Source organism: Cryptomeria japonica, chromosome 11 (assembly GCF_030272615.1).
Source record: "Cryptomeria japonica chromosome 11, Sugi_1.0, whole genome shotgun sequence".
NCBI classification, from domain to species: domain Eukaryota; kingdom Viridiplantae; phylum Streptophyta; class Pinopsida; order Cupressales; family Cupressaceae; genus Cryptomeria; species Cryptomeria japonica.
Genome location: NC_081415.1, coordinates 377871441 through 377893549, shown reverse-complemented (window position 1 = coordinate 377893549; position 22109 = coordinate 377871441). Strand labels below are relative to the sequence as shown.

The following is a 22109-nucleotide window of genomic DNA, read 5'->3' as shown; positions in this document are numbered from 1 at the left end:
CAAGTGCCACCTCAGTATGTCGGACACCATGTGGACCTGATATCTAATTTTGATCAACTCTTCTAAAATTATCTTTGATTATTTTCTTCCTTCCATGTACTTGCTTGGGAATTCACCTTCTTTGAATATCTTTCCTTATCGACGAATATGACATTCTTGATGTCTTTAATACTTGAACAGGAGCTCAGGAACTTTGAATGTCTTCCTTGAATGTCTACAATTGGAATTCTCCCTCCACGAAATTCCTGAAACTAGATTTCTAGTTGAACTTGGTGTCATAAACTAGATCTGCTCATATTGGACATCCATGCCTCCTAACGTCCTAATGTTTTCTTTCGATTGGATAGATGAATCCTTGATGTTTATCATTTTCTGACTTGTCAAGAATGCCATGTTTTATCAAAATACCTCCTTAGGAACTTCAATTTAATGTCTCCACACACTTCTCATCCATGGGCACATTTAAGAGGGGGTCTAGGATTTTTTTTCACACAACCAAATTCTGCCTCATATTACTGAGTTCTTGAGTGCATTTGAGCCATGGAGAAGAAGTTTTTTCATACTTAGTCAAATTTCTACTATTCCATGTCTTCATGAAGTTGGGTGCATTCTAGAGGGATAGAAGGAATTTTCAATGTCTTAGCCAAATTTCATCATTTCCATGCCTGCATGAATGCTTGAGTGCACTTGGAGGAGGAAGGAGTTCTCCCATACTTAGAAAACTTGTCGTTTCTTCCCTTCTTGAGGATGGGCACAACTAAAGCTTGGGGAAGGAATTCTCCAACACTCGGTGAAATTTTCAAAGTTTCCATGTCCTAAGAGTGCTCGGGCACATATGGGGTCTATAGGAGGAATTTTAAGCAAAAGGATGAATCCTCCTTGCCTTGGGTTTTGTGCCCAAGGAGACCTTAATGGTGCACATAGGACTCGGAGGAGGATTTTTGAGTTGAAGATGATTTCTCCTCCTCTTGGGATTTGTGCCCAAGGAAAGTTCATTGATGCATATGGATCTTGAAGGAGGATTTCCGAACATAGCCAAAATTCGATCATCTGCCTGTTTTATTAATCTTTTCGGATTTGGAACTGGATGCCTTGGTTCTTCCTACAGTCAGTGCTCACATGTTGCCAAGGATAGACTTTCCAAAAATAGACTTATTAAAAATAGTAAGTTCTTCCAAACTCAAAATTAGGGCAAATGAGGACACAGTGAAACTTACTAAAAATAGACACTACTAGAAATAGTGAGTTTGTTCAAACTCAAAATTAGGCCTATCAAGGCCACAGTGAAACTTACTAAAAATAGTAAGTTCATGAAAAACAATCAAACTTCACTAGTAGGCCCTTTCGAGGATTTTCTTTTCTATACTTGCCAAATTTCACTATGCTCAAGATTACGGACTTCCCTTCCAAGTCTCCAGGACAAACACCCTAAAAACAAACAATGCTTGCTTCCAAACTTACCACAAACCATCAAAATTCATCCAAACACTATATTCCTTGCTATGGAGCGCATTTTCACCCTTGGGGATTAATTTTTCCAGACTAAGCCAGATTTTGGTTGTTTCTCTTTAATTTCTTCATATCAGCTTTCAGGGTTATCTTGACACTTAGCCATATATCCATCATTCCATTCCTCTACATGTGCATTCTTTGTTCTATCATTGTGATCTCTTCCTTTGACAATGATATCATCCACTCAACAATGCCCTCTTCTCAGCATCCAAAGTATCAATCAAGTTCATGATTACCAAAATGCGAAGTTAGAACGATAAAGCAATAAGCACATTGGATTTCTCAATGCATCGAGACCCTAATTCTCGACTTAATGACTATTAACATTATATCCTATCTACAAGCTCACCATTTATCAACTATTGTCCATACTCAACTACCTGTGGGAGGAGTAGGAAGCGGCAATGGGAGAATTCAAAATTCAAATTCTCTGCAAGGCGGGAACTCTGGTTCCAATGGTGGGAGCGGCCAGAACGAAGGAGCTGGCCCCATGGGAGAGAAGGACAAGCCTCCGGACATTCTGAAGGTTGTTGACATTCCACAGACTAGCGGTACTCTGCCAGAGAAGAAAGAGGGTTTCGGGTTTTGGGGGGAGGGGTACAGTGGGGGGCCCAGCCCACGTGAAGAGACCTTGGAGATCGGAAAAGAACATAGAAAATGGTCATCCCTTTTTGGAACAAAACCATCTGGTAAATCCTCTTTACCTCCTATCAAGAATATTTCTGATCCTTCCAATGGAAAGTTCGCTATCTCTATTCCTGATCTGGTTTTGGATCATAATATAAACAGTATGTCGAACTCCCTGGTAGGCAAATCTATGGGTTCGCGTCCAAACATCGAAGTTGCTAGGACTTATGTCATACGAAAATGGGCTCTGAAGGCTAGTGTTGAAATCTCGGCTATGCCTAAAGGCCTTTAGTGAAGATAAATTAAGGATACTTTGTGGAAGTCCCTAGATGGTAGGAAAGACAGCTTTGGTTCTTCGAAAATGGCACCCGAATCTGAACATGAACGACTCTCTTTTGGCACAAGTCCCAGTATGGATGAAGTTACCAGGTTTGCCTCTTGAATATTGGGCAGAAAGCATCTTCTCAGGAATTGCAAGCTCCCTTGGTGAACTCCTCTCTATAGACCCAGTCACAGCTTCAAAAAGGAGACTCACTCATGCTAGGTTTTGTGTAGGGATAGCCCATGATGCAGATATGCCGAAACAAAAAAGATAGAGGATCAACCTGAGGAAGGGGAGATCCCTGGCTCCCAAGAAGAAAAGACTGACTCTTCACCGCTCATGACAATTTATGAAATGCAAGAAGCCCAAAAATGTGCAATATTGGGTATGAACCTTTAGGATTCAGACCAAAATTCAAAAACTGTAAACAGTGATTTAAATGGTTCCAGAATCCCTAACTGGGGTAATGAAGATGAAATTTCCAGAATCCTCAGTAACCCGGAAGCGGCTCTAGAGAAAGAAGCTGACTGGAAAATACCAAAATACAAGAATAAGAAAGGAACCACTCCCTCGGCTTCTCAACTAAGGAAATCCAACAGAATAGCTCAAGTTGATGTTGGGTATATCTCCTCTTCCCCAAGTCGACCCTCTAACCATAAAGTTGAGACAATGAGGCCAGTAAGAACATTGCAGATGGGACCCAGGAGACTCTTAAGGAGTTAGGAATCAGTAAGTAACTATGAAGGTTATCTCTTGGAATATTAGGGGACTTAATAATCCTCATAAACATGATATCATTAGGAATATGATAAGGGATAGTAAACCTGATGTTTTTCTTAGTCAAGAGACCAAAATGAGTAGAGAAAAAGTTGAATCTTTGAAGTTTTTCAAAAATGGTAATATCAGTGGTGGTAGTTCAAGCATAGCTACCATTTGGAACCTTAATAATGTCAAAGGCCATGTTCTTATTCAGGAAAAAAATTTCTCATGCATTAGATTTGAGCATTTAAAAGATGGAACTTCATGGGTCCTCACTAAAATTTATGCTCCCAATACCTTGAAAGCTAGAAATTCCTTCTAGAAAAAACTTATAGAAGTTAGGGATAGCTTCAAAAAATTTAGCTGGCTGGTCATGGGAGATTTTAATACTCCTTTGAGAGAGGAGGAAAAATTTGGAGGAAGCCCCTCTCAATTGGAAAGTACGCTGGCCCTAATGGACTTTATTAACACTCAGGTTCTCAACGATGTGGAGATACAGGGTTGTAATTACACGTGGACTAATAGGAGAACTAGCAATGATCTTATCCAAGTTCACCTTGACAGGACTCTCATCTCAGATGATTGATACAGACATTATTTTTGTTCTCTGTCTGCCCACATCCGGGTTGGGTCAGATCATTTTCCTATCACCTTCATTGCTGACCCTATTAATAGAAGGAGACACTTTCCTTTTAGATTTGAAAAAATGTGGACTCATCACCCAGATATCACCCATAATATTCAGAAATGGTGGAGTATCCAAGTTGAGGGAACTGCTAGGTACAGAGTTATAAAGAAACTTAAAAGTGTAAAGGACAATATAAGACTCTGGAATAAATCCAGTTTTGGGAATATCTTTGAGGCTAAAGGTAAAGTTCAAGATGACCTTAAAAACTACAGGACCAAATTCAGAAGGATGGTTTCAGTACTGTGTCCATTGCTGATGAAAATGAGACTCTTAAAAAATACCATGAAATCATTGCTAAAGAGGAAACTTTCTGAAAGCAGAGATCAAGATGCATTTGGCTAAAGGAAGGAGATAGGAATACAAGATTTTTTCATATGTCGACTATCAAGCATAAAGTGTCTAATAGGATAACCAAACTTATTGTGGATAATGGGGAGCTGGTCAAGGAGGAAGAAATAAGGAATGAAGCTAAAAGATACTTTTCGGATCTTCTTAGGAGGGATCACAGTTTGGATGCTGATTCTCAATCTTCTTTCCTTCAAAATATTCCCTGTCTCATTGATGAACAGATGAATGTCTCCCTTTCTTCCATTCCTTCGATCTTGGAAATCAAAAATGTTGTTTTTTCCTTTGATGGTAACAAAGCTCCTGGTCCAGAAGGTTTCCCCATGTTCTTTTTCCAAGATATCTGGGACATACTCGAGAAAGATGTCTCCAATGGGGTCAAGGAATTTTTCGGGACTAGAAGACTTTTGAAAGAAATCAATGGTACTTTCATTGCTCTCATTCCCAAAATGCAAGGTGCAAACTCTATGGACAAGTTTAGAACAATCAATTTATGCAACTCTTTTTATAAGATTATTTTCAAGGTTCTTACCACCAGAATTCTGACTGTCCTTCCTTATTTGATTAATCATCAGCAAAATGGTTTTGTCCCTGGAAGACAAATTCTCGACTCCATTATAACTGTCCATGAGAATATTCATTCTCTTGTTAGGGCCAAGAAGCACAGTCTCATCCTTAAGCTTGATCTCTCCAAGGCCTACGACCGGGTTGACTGGCCTTTTCTTGTGAAGGTTCTTATGGCTTATGGTTTTTCCACTAAATGTGTTCACCTCTTCAGCAAGCTTATTACTTCAGCCTCTTTTGTTGTTCTTGTTAATGGTTCCCCTTCCCCCTTCTTCCAAGCTTCTAGAGGACTAAGGCAAGGGATCCCATTTCCCCTATCCTCTTCATCATTATGGCAGAATGTTTTGGTAGGTCCATGGAAAATATGGTTATGCAAGGATCTTTTAAGGGACTCCGACCTTCTTCTACTGACCTTATTTGTTCCCATCAACAGTTTGTGGACGATACTATTATCATGGGGGAATCAAGTATCTCTGAAGCTAGAACCCTGAAGAATACTCTTGGTAAGTTTGCCTCAGCTTCTGGTCAGCTCATTAATTGGGTCAAAAGTGAAGTTTTTTTCATCAATACTCCAGAGAGAAGACAACAAAGAATCAGCAGAATCCTAGAATGTAGGATTGTTGATCTTCCTGCGACCTATCTTGGCCTCCCCATGGGCATTGCACCTCCTGATCCTTTTCGGAGCTCATTAGTGGATAAATTTCATAAAAAATTAGCTGGTTGGAAAGGAGCCCTTTTGAGTCAAGCTGGAAAGCTTCAACTTCTAAAAGCTTCTCTTCAAAGCATACCGATCTATGCCCTAAGCCTTTTCAGAATTCCAGTTAAGTATGCTGATGCAATTGAGAAAATTCAAAGAAAATTTCTATGGTCAGGGGTTGAGGACAAGAAAAGAATGTCTCTTGTGGCTTGGGATCAGGTATACAGACCGAAAAGTAAAGGAGGTCTGGGCCTGAGAAGAATTCGGACCTTAAATGAAGCTCTCCTGTCCAAGCAAGTCTGGAGAATGGGATCAGGTATGCAGACCGAAAAGTAAAGGAGGTCTGGGCCTGAGAAGAATCCGGACCTTAAATGAACCTCTCTTGTCCAAGCAAGTCTGGAGAATGTTCCATTCAGATACTGAATGGTGTAAAATCTAGCGAAGTAAGTACTCTCTTCCGTCCTCTTCTCTTTCTTCTTTTATCAATTCGGAAATCAGTATTAATGGGTCCCATATATGGAATCATGCCACTAAGTGCAGAGAAAGCATTGCTAAAGGAGTTATATGGAAAGTTGGAAATGGTAGAAGAGTTAAATTCTAGGAAGACCTCTGGCTTTTTGATAAACCCTTGACTGATTTCCCTGAATGGGCCCCTCATGCTCCCTCCTATATTAGAATTTTTGGCACCTTAGTTGAAGGGTATTGGACTGGCAGTAAATGGCAAAACATTGAAAGTATCCACCCAAGCCTCATAATGCTCAAGATCCACCTGTCTTCGGTCTGGTTGAACAAAGAGGAAGACTCCCTCATTTGGAAATATGAACCCAAAGGTATCATTACTGTTTCTTCAATGTATGGTGTTCTCTCCTCCACCCCGCATGATAATCCTTTCTGGTCTAAAGCTTGGATTAAGGGCTGACCCCCAAAATCAACTTTTTCTATTGGACTATACCTCAAAATAAAATCTTGACCCTAGATAACCTCAAGGGTAGAGGTTTTGCCTTTCCTAATAGATGTGCTCTATGTCTTAAGGAGGAAGCCACCTAGCCATCCACTGTTCCTTTTCTGCCTCGGTCTGGGAAAGATTTCTGGGAAAGATTTCTTAAAAGTTTTAGCATTGATTGGGTGTTTCCTAAAACTATCAGTGAGTTGTTCTACTCCTGGAATATCCATTGGTCTAACTCCTTTTTGAGATCTCTGTGGCAGCTATCACTTCCTCACATTCTGTGGGGATTATGGAAAGAAAGAAACAATCTATCTTCAGGGACACATCCCTCAATCAAGATATTGTGTTCCAGAAAATACAATGGGCGATTGTGGAGAATATTGGGATCATTGGGAGTCCCTGTTTTTCGACCAACCCCCTGGAATCTAACATTTTAAGTTCAGAGAATTTGAAGAATGCTGGTAGCTCTGACCCCAAGCAAAACAAAAGACTTGAAGCAAGATGGCAAACTCCCCCTCATGGTTGGTTCAAAGTCAATTTTGATGGTGCTACAAAAGGTAATCCGGGCCTTGCAGGTTGTGGAGCTATTCTTAGAGATGATAAAGGTATATTGATTGCTGTCCCAATAGGGAATCATACAAACCACAAAGTAGAAGCAATGGCAGCTCTCCAAGGAATTCTCCTTGCTAAAAGATGGAATTGCCCCTTCATATGGATTGAAGGGGATTCAAACAACATCATTAAATGTCTCAAGGGGACCTCTACACCCTCATGGTCTATCAATAATATTATAAAAGCCGCTAGAGACCTTATTAGCACTTTTGAAAAAAGTTACATATCTCATATCTACCGTGAAGCCAATGGGTCTGCTGACTGGGCAGCCAACGCGGCGGTCAATAAAGATGAAATGATCACGTGGATGGGAGAACAAGGACTCCTTGAGGATGTCAGACTAATCATTTTTAAGGACCGATATAGTAGCACTCCAAAGATTTTTGATGGACAAAAACAATAATGAAACAGACTAAATGGAGTACTCCGAGTTATTATAATATTGTCAGCACCATTTATTATAATACTCATTCTATCACTTCCCATGCTTTCTGGGTAAATTTGGTAGCTCCGAGAAACTTTCTGTCTAAAACTCTCTGCAAGTTTCATTTTTCTACTCTGAACAGCGAAAACATGGGCGGAAATAGACGTCGATACGAACCTAGTAGCTGCAAGGAATGGAAGCAGAAGGAGGAGGTCTGGAATATTTTGCAGAAGGGTGGGTTTTCTAAATTTATGGAGAGACTCCATGGACGGGATGGCACGGTCACCAGTTTCTTCTGCAAAAACTGGAGAAAGGGCACTTTGAAAATGGGAGACCAGTCTGTTGTCATAGATGAAGATCTTATCGCCCAAGCCACGGGTCTCCGAAGGGAAGGAAGCAACTTCTATAGAGACAGAAAAGTGAGTAAGAAGGCCATTGACAGATATCCTGAAACTGACAAGGAGAAAAAACGTCTGGTGAAGCTAAGTAAAACTTACTATCCCTCTAGGGCTTTTGTTAAACCATGGCGGGAGGTCCTTTTTGTTATAATGTGTTATATTATATTGGATGGTAGATTTACTAAAGTATACGGCTACCATTTTGTTTTGTTGAATCATTTTAGGCATGATGAGAAGGTCAACTTTCCTTTTTTTTTGTTATGCTCTATGAATGCCACCATTGAGGCCTATAAAGAGAACCCTATGAGGGACACTGCCATGCATCAAGGCTTAATGGTTCTTATTTACGACCATCTCAAGGCTAATCAGATTGCCCGCCCGCAGCCCTCTATTGACTCTGAGGAGGATGGGTCGAACTCTGTTTTTTCAGTGGATGAGGGTTCCAACAGTGACCCAACGAGCGACTCTAAGGAGAGTTTGGATGACTCGGAATTTGAAATTGGTAAGAAGAGGAAATATATGAAAACTAGACCTTCTTCCTCAAAGGGCAAAAAACCTAAAGGCAAAATCCTCCAGATTAGCTCCTCGGAGGAGGAGGTCGTCTCTGAAGACTCAAAGAAGGAGAAACCTCAGGGTTCTTTGAAAAAGAAAACTAAAGTCCATACTCAGACTAAAAACAAGCATAAGAGAAAGGTGGAGAATGTGAAGGAGCTGGAGGCTCATAAGCAGGAAAAGATTTCGGAAGCTAAACAGAACCTGGAGAAGGTGACCATTGGAGAGGTTCATAGGGTTGACGACACAGCTACTGTTGGTGACACTCCAAAAAAGGAACAGGACAACTCCGGTAAGATTGATCTTCCCCCAAACCCTCCTCCTGAGGGTATGAAAGGTTTTATGGACACCATGGAGTGGTTAATAACTAGTTACAAGAAAGTTGTGGATGACAACAAGAAGCTCAGCCACAGAATTCAGATTCTGGAAACTATCAACATTGGGGAAGGGAAGACTATGGCTGATTATATTGAGGATCTAAAAAATACTATTGCAAAAGCTGAAAATATAAGAGACTCCTTCAACCCCAAATTTGAGAAAATAGAGAAAGACCTGCTAGAGAGGAAAACTCTTGCTGACGCTATGGATCAAACTATATCGAGCACTGTTAGTAAAGTCAACAAAATTGAGGATTGCCTCAAGAGTATTGCAGAGCAAAGTTTAGACATCCTAAAGGTTTCTGCTGGCAATACTAAAACTCTCATCAGCAAATTGGACGAGGAGAAGGATACCCAGGATATTGACCTTGACACTGAAGGCACGGGAGATGCTCAAGGACCCAGAACTAGAACCAGAGGAAAAAAGAAAGAAAAGAAGCCTAATAAGGACCTGGATGATCTCAAAGCTGTTGCAGCCACCTATGACCAGTTGGTGAAAAAGGCGGAAGACCTTCTGAAGACTATAACTGTGTAGTGCCTTCCTAAATTCTTTGTTGTTTCTTTCTTTTGTTGTCTTTTTGGCTTGCTGGCTTTTTTGCCAGTCGTTTTGTAAGCAGTTTTTATGCTCGGGACTCTTTGATGACTTATCTTAATTTCCTATGTTAAAGGTTTCGGGTCCTGAAAACTTGTTTTTCTTAATTAATCAGAACATTATATCCTATCTAGGTCGTATATTGCTTAACAATACATTCTCTACTTAGTCATTTCATTACTTTCAAAGATCAAAATCCAAACCTACAAGACCTTACAACTCATTCCTTAGGGTTGGTAGACAACACAAACTACAAAAGACTTGGTTTATTCGATGAAAAGAAGGGATCCCCATTTGCAATGGGGCGATGTGTGAAAATGTCGCAACACTACTTTGACATTCTCTCGAAGAAAGAGATGGAAAGAGCAGTAGAAACCCAACCCATATATCCCCTTCCTTGCCTTTTCCCCAGAGAGAAGGCAATTCCCTCAGAAAAGATGGAAGAGGAAGGACTAGGTGGCCCCCCACAATGAATAGCCTCCTTAACTCCTTACAAAGCACATAGATAAAAGCCCCTCATGGAAAAGAGAGAATGTCAAAGTAGTGTTGCTAGGTTTTCACACATCGCCCCATTGCAAATGGGGATCCCCTCTTTTCATTGAATAAACCAAGTCTTTTGCAGTCTGCGTTGTCTACCAACCCTAAGGAATGAGTTGTAAGGTCTTGTCAGCTTGAATTTTGATCTTTGAAAGTAATGAAATGACTAAGTGGAGAATGTATCATTAAGGAATATACGACCTAGATAGGATATAATGTTAATAGTGTCATTAAGTCGAGAATTAGGGTCTTGATTAGAATATATAAAACACGAGGGTTATTTCTTATAAATCATTTGATGCAAGGGGACCTCCTTTAATAATTGTTATGAGTATCTACTTCGACATTCTCTCTCTTATATGAAGGGCTTTAATCTATGGCCTTTGTAAGGAGTAGAAGACTATCCATTGTGGGAGGCTACCTAGTCCTGCCTCATTCCAGCTTTCTTTCTTTGGGGGGATTGTCTCTCTCTCTAGGGTAAGGGAAGAATTTGTGGGTTGGGTTTCTATATAAACGAGTGATTAACATGGCACTCCTTCTCAAGACCCAATTTTGTGTTCTCTAAGTTACACTTAAGGGAGGGAACTAGTGTAATATTTTATTGAACCTTCCAAGATAGCTAGTCATGGCGTGTGCCATCCTTCATGGGAAGCAATCATTTGACACATTTGCCTCATCAATCCTTGATTGGTGATAAGTAGGTGTAGTCGATGCCTCATTGAGTTTACTCGGTAAAAATATGTTATTTGTAGGTAGCTAATCATAGTGTGTCATCCTTCATGGAGGCAATCATTTGTCACATTTGTCCCATCAATCCTTGATTGACAATTAGGTGCCATCTATACCTCATCAAGTGCCACCAACATCTCTACTTGATTAAGTTAGCTCATCACTTCATTGAACTCATTTCCTCTTGGACGGTGCCATCGTGACTCATTTATCCAAAAGGAGGAAAACATGTAATTTTTATTTAAATTACTAATGAATAGACTAGATACTTCTATTAAATTAAGCCTTCGATTATAATTTAGATTAGCTATTAGCATTTTGGTTTTGGGTAGATTTAGCTAAGGCAAATCTTACAAAACTGGCCTCTTCATTTGATTAGACAACAATAAATAAATAAAATAATTGGCTAATGACAAAATGAATTCTTCCTTGAGAACTGCCTCAAATATACACAAATCTTCACAGTTCCCAAGGTAAAACTACAAAATAGCAAAAATATAATGCATGACATTATGTATTTCATGCATTTCACATCTTCAAATTACAAGGTATTGAACATTTTATAAGCTTCTAAATTTCTATTGCATAAACAATAATTGGGACTACCATATCTATTGCTAAAACATAAGTAAAACAATCCCAAAAACTGAAAAAGTAAAAACAAATGTAATAATCCAGAATTCTACAGTAGCTTTTATTAGTACAAAAATTCTCAAATCATTGATGCTTAGTTACCTGCTTAAAATTTGGAGCCAGACCCAAATGATAGAGCAAAACCATGGTATCAAGCAACTCTTCTTCCCTTAAAGAACCAGATAATACTTGAATCAATCTTAGTTCTGCTTGTTTGTTCTGCTGAATTGATTGATATGTAAGACCAGAGTCTGAATGCTCACTTGAACTAGGTTTATCTACAATCTCGTTATTATAGTTCCTTCTACCACATTCTGTACTAACATGTGCTGCCCTCTCTGGAATAGCATTTCCATGGCTATTCGAACACTTGCTGATAAATTTTACAGGGTTTTTCCCACTGCTCATGCATGTTGTAGTAGTGCCTGAACAACAAGAAGGTTTTTGTCCAGTAGAATGTGTTACTTTGCTCTCCTCAACCTCCATGCAACCTTCATCCCACTCAATTTCTTTTAGATCTTCAACTTGAGTTGGGTTAGTTTTAAGAAGATGGGTGAATGTCCCACCCAACCTGGAAAAATCAATACAATGTGAATCTGCTCTTAGAAATAGACCAATAGGAAATCTTCTTTTTCCTTTCCTGTGAAGAAGTCCTACACTATCAGATTTCTCCATTGAGCCTTTCATCAAATCACATACATCATCCATACCAAAACCTTCAGATAAGAAACGCAGCAGTACTGTATAAACTGAAACAAGCACTGAGTTATTTGAAAGACCTGGTGGAGGCATATTACGATCTGCTCCTCTATTCTTCCAAACAAGTGTCTGCAAAAATGTCCTGAACACTAAACCTGGTGGTTGTGATGGGGATAACGGACTGAAGTGTATCAATAGTCGGCACAATTCCCATTGCATCTCTTCAACCTGAGAATAAGAACAGTTTCCAAATAATTATCTTATGACTCAAATAGCAACTCCAAAGGATCTATCAAGTTATTTAAGCACTTCATCTCATACAGCTAAAAAAATTATTCAAATTCCAACATTTATATGCAAGATGGTTGACATTAGGACACCTCAGAACAATAAGACATACAGCATGTTAAACACTTAATTTAACATGTAAGGCTTTATATTTTACATTGAAACGGGGGAATATAAAAACTTCCCTTGGTGAATAAGGAACTTAAGTTACCTTGATCTGATTTATATGGCTTTCAAGTTTCAACTGATCCAAGAAGTTAAGATTGAGCATTGGAGCTAATTTTTAAGTTCTATCATTGTAGCCAAAAACCTCCATTTGACACCACATTTTTTTCATTTTTCTAGCCTTCTCTATTGAAACCGTAGTTTGAGGACTCCACAAACTCAGCCCGGACTTGCCTAGACTCACAAGTCTGGTGGCAGGCCAAGCCAACTCGCCATGGACTCACAACCCGAGTCCAAGAGAGTCCAGGCACAAGACTCGCGAGTCTGTGCCAAGGATTGCCCAAGTCTACAGTTGGGACTCGCGAGTTGACGGCAAGTTTTGGATGCCCAGCCAAGGTTTTAATAGGTTTTTTATTTTACTTTTGCTCACTTTTAAAATTTGGTATTGCTCAAAACAAATCTGTAGGGTTTGAAGGAGTGGAAACAAGATCAAAACAGCAGAAGAGATCCGGGTAAGGATTTTTCTCTCTTTTTTTTTCATTTCCATGTTTTGAAAATCAAAAAAATCTTGAAAAATAAGGGGATATGCTACCAAAAAAATTTATATTTCCCTTCCTAACTTATTTCCTTACATTTTTTTCTTTTTTTCAAATAATTCATTGTCATTATTTTTGTTGATTTTCCACAAAACCCTACTAATTTTTTTTTTTTTCTCATGTTAAAACAGCAATGGCAAGTTCAACTCCAAGGGCAACCCCAAAGCCAAGAATACAAAAAGAAAAAGCATGGAAGTATGGTATACCAGGAAACAAAAAGAGAGAGATCACTTGTACGGAATGTGGCAAATGGATGACTAGTGGAATCAAAAGATTAAAATACCACCTTGCACAAATACCTGGACAAAATGTGGAGAAATGCGACAAAACAACTCTAGAGATTATTAGAGAGATGAAGGCCCTTCTTGCTGAGTATGATATGCAAAAGGAAGAAAGGCAAAAACCGAAAGAAGTCATAGCAGTTGCAATGAATCCCACATTGTCCACTTCAAGTCCCCTTGGTCGCGAAAGCCCAAGTTTACGTCAACCACTTTCGTCTTTTGGTGACAATGAGGGTGAGACTAGTGAGACTCCTCTTAGATCAAACCCTAATTACTTTGTTCCATGCAATGTTCCAGGAGCACAACCTTCACTTGAAGGTACAGGATGGAATAGAGAGAAACATAAGCAAGCAAGGATAGCAGCGGCAAACTTTTAGTATTAAAATAACTTACCTTTCAATGCAACGAACAATGTGTATTGGGAAGTTTTGGTTAATGCATTTACAATTGCATGCAAGGGGTTTAAGGCCCCAACAGGTAGAGATTTCAGTGGGCAATTGCTAGAGCAAGCCGTCAAAAATACACAAGTTGCAGTTGATGATCAAAATAGATTTTGGAGGAGAAAAGGATGCAGCATAATATCGGATGGATGGACAGATGGAAGGAATAGGACTCTCCTCAACTTCTTGGTGGCTTCAAATGGTGCAATGGTATTCCTAAAGTCTATTGATGCCTCAAATGAAATAAAAAATGCAAACACTTTGTGTAATCGATTGGATGGGGTGATCTAGGAAGTTGGAGTTGATAATGTTGTCAAAATTATCATGAACAACACAACTACATATGTAGCTACAGGTAGGATGCTTATGGAAAGGTGTCCTACAATTACATGGAGTCCTTGTGCTGCACATTGCTTGGAATTGTTGTTAGAGGACATTGGGAAGATTGCATGGGTAAAAATGGTGGTTGAAGATGCAAAAAATGTCACCAAATTCATCTACAACCATACTTGGGTCCTTGCTTTGATGAGAAAACACACAAATGGCAAGGACCTTGTGCGACCTGGAGTGACACGATTTGCTAGCCACTTCCTCAACTTTGCGAAGCATTCTTGGTGCCATTCCTCATCTTAAGCAAACATTTGTGTCTGATGCTTGGTTGGAGTCTACATACACCAAAAGAGATGAAGCAGAGAAGATTGTAAGCATTGTTTTTAATGAAGAATTCACCAAAAGTGGAGAGGAGTTGATTGGGGTAAGTAACAAACACAAACGTAAACTTTATACAAGATAATCTATTTGTTGTTTTTTTAAGGGTTAATTTTGTACTAATTTAAAATTTGTTTTCATTTTTTTAGGTGATAGAACCTTTGGTAAGGGTTCTTCATATGATGGATGGAGAGGGCATGTCGACGGGTTTTATTTATGAGGCCATGGATAGGGCCAAAGAGACCATTTCACATTAATATGGCGGAAATACAAGAAAATGTGAAATCCTTTGGCGCATCATTGATCGTAGGTGGACCAACTCTACCAACCGATACATGCCTTCGAATACTTTTTGAACCCGAAATTCTACTTCTATGATTCATTTAGGGTTGATGAGGAGGTCGTGGCACGTGTTGTTGCTTGCATTGATAAGATGGCACCTGATCCTGAGTTGAGAGACAAGGTTCTTGATGAGTTGGAGGTGAGATTTGACATTTGCTATGTCTTTATTTATGAATTTGGAAATGTTCATTGTTGAGTTTGACTATCTATTTATGAATTTGGAAATGTTCATTGTTCAAAATCTACAAGGGTGTAGAGGGGAGACTCTTCTCTTCACAACAAGCAACTGATAGAAGAGGGAAACAACAAGGTAAAAAATTTAGTTCAATACTACGAGAAAAATACTAGAAACTTGATTGTTACATTTTTTTCTCAACTCTAATATTTCTAAATGTTTTTATGTAGATTTATGGTGGGAGAATTATGGAACTGGCATGCCCAATCTTCAAAAGATAATCATTCGTGTTTTATCCCAGACACGTAGTGCTTCTAAGTGTGAACAGAATTGGAGTTTACTTGAGAGCATTCACACAAAGAAGAGAAATTGGTTGACACAGAAGCGCCTCAATGATCTTGTCTTCGTTCGGTACAAACTTCGCCTTCGCACTAGAAAGGTGGAGGGTGTTTCACATGATACCATTGACTTGGATGAAATTGATCCATATAGTGACTGGACCATCAATGAACAAAATGATGGTGATGATGTCCTCCTTACCGAAGAAGATCTTGCAAAGAAAGAGAGAGGAGCAGAACAAGAAGCAGAAGCAATAGGATTGGATGAAATGGAGGAGGATGAAGATGAGGACTTTGATTTTGAAAGAGGAAGATGTAGTCTTCTGTTTAGTTTGTGGTTTTTCACATTTGGACATATCATTATATGTAATTTTGTAAACATTTATAAACTTATGCTGCTGTTATACATTTAAAAGTTTGAAACTAAGTATGAATGATGAAATTTCAAATATTGAGTGTTTGGAGATCATATGACATGTAATGTTTCAATTATGGCTCTTAATTTCTTTAAATGCATTAATTTCTTATTTTTTGTAAAACAACGGATTTATTTTTGCCGAGTCCTTTTCCGAGTTTTTGCCGAGTCTAAGTCCGAGTCCGAGTTCGAGTCCAATATTTGGGCTGCCGAGTCCGTGGCAAGTCCGAGTCATCAAACTTTGATTGAAACCTTCATTTATTTGTAAAGGTATCCAATGGTAACACACACACAAACTCTCTCTCTCTAAACTTGATTGATTGACCTGAAATTAAAATTTCTATGGAAAGTTCATTTTACATGCTTTTGTGATATTTACTTGAAAAGAATTCCATGTCTTTTTTCCTTCTTTTTCCTAGGTATTTTCCTGAAATGTATTTCATTTTTTGGGGGGAACATACATGGCTGCGATGAGTACTACCATACCAGGGTTCCAAAAGGAAAATTTCCTTAACACAAAAGTAGGGAAGAGCATAGGAGAAAAAGTAATTTGGGGTAAGTTAGTTTGTAATCAGAATATCTAAATATGTTAAAAAGAATGTAGAAAAAGAGAGAAAAACTTCTTTTGTTTTTTTTTATAGGCATTTCAATAGCATAAACATTTTTTCATTATTTCAAGTTGGAAAAAGGTGCATAAGTCATGAGCATGCCTAAGAGACTAAATGTCATGTTTGAAGTTCAAGCACTTTAAACAGGTACATAATTTGTGTAGATGCATGCTCATAAGAAGAATTGTCACTTTTGAATGAATTTCAAGTGGGATAAGTGATAAACAAGTCAATTTGAGTAGTGGGATAAGTCCTAGCAGGTCAAAAGGCATGCTTTTGGTCATTTAAGTGTAATATGGAAGAGGTGTGATTTTGGTCATGTAAGTGTAATATGGAAGAGCTATAGAAAATCAATTTCAAAATTAGAACTAAAAGTCACCTAAGTGGAAAAAAGTACATGAACTTTTCAATATTAATGACAAAATAGACCAAATTCAATTGAGTGACTCGGAAGAGTGTTTTTCACTTAAATGTCAAAAGTGCATCAAGACCCCAACATGCAACTAGAGAGAAAAAGCTTATGTGTGAACTTTTCAATGTCAATGATGTTGAAAATGGATAGCTAAGTTCGAATTATATTTTAATGATGCCTAGTGGCAATTAAAATATTAATCATATTGTAATAAGGTTAAGCGATTACATGTCTAATAGGGCTGGGCCCAAAATGAAACGTGGTATAACTTGCAATTTGTGTAGGCCCCAAATTGGGCGCCAAAAAGGGCAAACTTAAAATATGTAAAATGGCGGCAATTTTGTTAAAGCCGACTTGGTGAAAATCTTGAACATGAATCTTGTATATAAATAAGATTCATTTCACACTTCAAACTGATATTATCTTCATCAAGAAAACATACCATAAGCCGTTAGCCTTATGCGAATTTAGTCAGTGAACTTGGAAGGATAGAAAGCGATCTAAGTCTTCATACTGCTGCAAGTCTATCTGATCATTGAGCGAATCCATTGGGCGGCTTGCTGGGCAAAGTGGTGCCCTATACTTCAGCGATCTCCTTCTCCAAGTGATGTCGATATTCTGCTCTCTCTAAAGATATACTACAGCTGCATATACTTGGTTTGAATCTGCCCTAGATTGGCACTACAATCAAATAAGTAATCTGATATATATTGTTCATGTAATCTGCTTATAAATAAAGGAACTGATCTGAATCTTTGATGCTGGGTTTTTCCTCCAAGAGGGAGGTTTTCCCAGGGTATTTGTGTCATGTGCTTTATTGTTATTTCTGCTTATTCTCAGTCTGATTATAATTTAATTAATTAGATTAACATCTGATTGCCTAAATTTAACATGGTATCAAAGCTTTAGGTTCATTCAAATAATCAGATTATTAGTTGCCCTTCACTTTCAGTTTGTTGTTTTAGTTTTGCAAGATGGTTACAGGTCTGAAAGTAGAGGATAGACTTGAAGGTGCCCTCAATTTCACATCATGGAAGGTTTGTGTCCTCCTTGCTCTTGAAGAATTAAAGCTGTTAAAGTTTGTGGAAGATATGGATCTGACTGAACCTTCGGATCCGGAAGAGCTAAAGCAATTCAAGAAGAATGCCCTCAAAGCAAAGAAGTTCCTTATTGATCCCGTGAAGGATCATCTTGTTCCGGTCATTTCCAAATTGAAGACAGCCCGGGAGATGTTCAAACATCTAGAAGGGATATATGAGATCAACAACATCAGCCGGACACTCACATTGAGGCAACAACTTCTTCAAGTCAGAATGTGCAAAGGAGATTCAATCATGTCCTTCTTCATGAAGATTTCAGAATTGAAGGACCAACTCAATGCCATTGGAAGCGAGGTTGTCGACAAAGATATTGTCATGATTGCGTTGAATGGTCTTCCTGACTCTTGGGATCCCTTCATTCAAAGCATAAGTGGAAGAGCTGAATTCCCTTCCTTCGATCGCCTCCAATCAGATTGCATTCAAGAGGAGTCACGACTAGCTGCCAGAGAAATGCATAAAGGCTCTCATGGAGGAGATCAACATGTGCTTGCATCTCAACATGTTAGAAGGAAGGGAGGCCATTGGAAGAAGAACAACTTCAAAAGAGATAGAGACTTCAGACCTCCAGCTTTCGATTCAAGGAAGAAGCCAAGGGATCTTTCACGTGTCCATTGCTTCAGATGCGACAAGTTTGGACATTATGCCAAAGAATGTCAAAATTCACCCATGCAAGGGGAGGCCAACCTGAATGAAGTTGCAAACTCAGAGGATAATGAAGACTATCTCTTCATTTCTGCTTTCTCCAGCAATGTGCCAACCGATAGCAACACTTGGTTGATAGACAGTGGTGCATCTAGACAAATCACAGGATATCGAGAGCATCTCTTAGACTTGATGGAGAAAGAGTCCAATCTTCATGTGGTAATTGGTGATGATGCACGGTATTCGATAAGAGGCTTTGGTAGTACTTCTTTAAATTTAGAATCTGGTATGTCCTTGCATCTTAGTGATATTTTATTTGTCCCTGGAATTAAGAGGAATTTAATTTTTATTTCTGCCCTAGAAGATAAAGGTTATCAAATAGCATTTTTTTAGGGTAAAGTACTTGCATGGCCTAAGAAATCTAGTATTAAATCCGCTCGTGTTATTGGAAATAGATATGATAATTTGTATAAGCTTTCAACTAACCCCATTCGAGCACTCATTCATGAAGCTCCTGAATCTAGCGAGCTATGGCATTGAAGGCTCGGTCATCTTCACTATCAGGCACTTCCTTCACTTGAAAGGATGGTTAAAGGTATGCCTAAACTTAATCAATCTCATGATGATGCTTGCAAAGGTTGTGCATTAGGTAAGAACACTAAAAGTCCATTTCATAAAAGTGAAAGTAGAGCTAAAGAAAAACTAGCACTTGTTCATTTTGATCCATGTGGACCTATGTATGTTCCTTCACCTAGCGGATTTCTATACTATGTTACATTTGTAGATGATTTTTCTAGAAAGACTTGGATTTACTTTCTAAAATCTAAAGAATCTGATGAAGTGTTAAGTAGGTTTAAAGAACTTAAAGCTCTAGCTGAAAATATGTCTGGTAAAAGGATTAAAGTGTTAAGATCTGACAATGGAGGTGAATGCACCTCAAGTAGCTTCAATGAATTTTGTGCAGAAACAGGAATTAAGAGGAAGTTTTGCATTCCCTACAATCCTCAGCAAAATGGTGTAGCTGAATGAAAGAATAGAACCATTGTTGAAGCTACCAAAGCTATGATTCACGATCAGGACTTGCAAATCTTCTTATGGGCTGAAGCATCCAAGACTGTTGTGTACATTCAAAATAGATGTCCTCGTTGTAACCTGAAGAACATAACTCCCGAGGAAGCTTTCACAGGAGTCAAACCAGATATCAGCCACCTAAGGATCTTTGGAAGTCATGTCTATGTTCATGTGCCAAAGGAAAAGAGGACTAAGTTAGAGCCTTCCGGGAAGAAGGGTATCCTTGTTGGATATAGTGAATTTTCCAAGGCATTTCGCATCTACATTCCTAGTCAAAGGTACATTGAGGTAATTAGTGATGTCACCTTTAAAGAAAATATTGCTTTCAAGAAATCTAAAGGTTCTCTTATTGATAATGATAAAGAAGTTAATGATAATCAAGATATGGATAGTGATACTAACCCTAAGATTCAGAGGGAGCCTATTGAGCCTCCTGAACCTATTGAGCATGATGATCCTCCTGAGCCTCTAGTTCCAACTGATGGACCTAGAGATATTGCAGTTAGCAAGAAAAGACCCCTTTGGGTTAGAAGCACAATTCAAGATGCAGAAAAGTTTGCAGCTCCTAGTGGCACTTTCAAAGAAAGTAAGAGACCTCAAAAGGTCATTGACTATGTTGCAATGATGTGCAACATCATTGAGGCTGAACCATCCAGCATAAAAGAAGCTATGAACCAGCAAGCATGGAAGTTAGCTATGGACGAAGAGTATCAATCCATCATCAAGAATGATGTCTGGGATGTTGTGCCTAGACCTAAAGGTAAGTCTATTGTTTCTTCCAAACGGTTGTTTAAAATTAAACATGCTGCTAATGGTAGTATAGAAAAATATAAAACTAGATTTGTAGCTCGTCGTTTTTCTCAAAAGGAAGGCATAGATTATGAAGAAACATTTGCTCCTGTTGCTAAATATACTTCTATTTGAACTATTATAGCTATTGATGCAGCCAAAGGTTGGAAATTACATCAAATGGATGTAAAGACTGTCTTCCTTAATGGTGTTATTGAGGAAGAAGTCTATATTGAACAACCTAAAGGTTATGAGATTCATAATAGAGAGACTCATGTGTGCAGATTGAAGAAAGCTCTCTATGGCCTCAAGCAAGCTCCTAGAGCTTGGTATGAAAGAATTGATAAGTACTTAGTTAGTTTAGGATTCTATAAGAATGATGTTGATCCTAACATTTACTTTAAAGTATTTAATGGTGAAATGCTAATTCTGGTTTTATATGTTGATGACTTATTTCTAACTGGTGAAGATAGTCTCATCATTAGGTGTAAGAAAGAATTAGCTACTGAATTTGAAATGAAGGATCTAGGTCTAATGCATTACTTTCTAGGGTTAGAAGTTTGGCAAAGACCTAATGAAATTATTCTAAGTCAAGGTAAATACACTATTGATATATTAAAAAGATTTGGTATGATGGATTGCAAACCAATGTCTACTCCTATGGAAACTAACTTGAAGAAGTTGAGTATTTCTGCAGCTAACTCTGATTTTGCAGATCCTTCAGAGTACAGGCAGTTGATTGGATCCTTGATGTATCTAGTCAACACTAGACCAGATATTTGCTATGTAGTGAGTGCACTTAGCCAATTCATGAACCAGCCAAAGCATGTTCACTTGGTGACAGCCAAGCACATCCTGAGATACTTGCGTGGAACAATTGGCTATGGGCTGAAGTATCCAATCAACACAGTAATCAATTTGGAAGGCTACTCTGATTCTAATTGGGCTGGAAGTGTTATTGACAGGAAAAACACTTCAAGAATCTGTTTTAGCTTGGGTTCCGCCATGATCTCTTGGGCCAGTAGGAAACAGTCCTCAGTTGCATTAAGTACTGCAGAAGTTGAATACATTACTTCAAGTGTGGCAACTAGAGAAGCAGTTTGGCTTCACAAGCTTCTTGCTGGGTTGTTTGGACAACCTTCGGAGTCCACTGTTATTTATTGTGATAATCAAAGTTGTATTAAAATGTCTAACAATTCTGTGTTCCATGACAGGTCAAAACATGTGGAAACTCATTATCACTACGTTCATGATATGGCACAAAGAGGTGCCATCCAGCTGAAATATATCAGCACTGATGAACAGGTTTCAAATGTTCTCACCAAGCCTCTAGCTCGAGTGAAGTTTGAGTACTTCAAAGAGAAGCTTGGAATTGTGGAGGACATAGCATTGATTGAGAGGGAGTCTCAATCTCAATAATGCAATTTAGTTTGCATCCTCCACCCTCTGCGGGCAATGCAAGGTGGAGTCACCCTCTGCGGGCAATGCAAGGTGGATCCATCCTCTGCGGGCAATGTAAGATGGGAAGTTTTGTTGGTTTCTAGCAAATCACCCTTCATCCTCTGCGGGCAATGTAAGATGAAGAGGTTCATTATGTATTATGACAATATGTGATAGCTTGTTATAATCCTCTCTAGCTAAGAGGGAGTGTTGAAAATGGATAGCTAAGTTCGGATTATATTTTAATGATGCCTACTGGCAATTAAAATATTAATCATATTGAAAT

At 38.7% G+C, this 22109-nt stretch overlaps 1 protein-coding gene across 4 annotated transcripts in view; it reads right to left on the bottom strand.

Annotated features, from left to right (window-relative positions):
- LOC131069487 (E3 ubiquitin-protein ligase RKP) overlaps positions 1–22109 on the bottom strand; it is a 103640-nt gene that overhangs the window by 57958 nt on the left and 23573 nt on the right. For all 4 annotated transcript variants that reach the window (XM_058004946.2, XM_058004945.2, XM_058004943.2 and 1 more), the window contains exon 3: positions 11417–12241. In XM_058004946.2, the coding sequence (XP_057860929.2) occupies positions 11417–12241 (825 nt within the window). The remainder of the gene's footprint in view (positions 1–11416; positions 12242–22109) is intronic.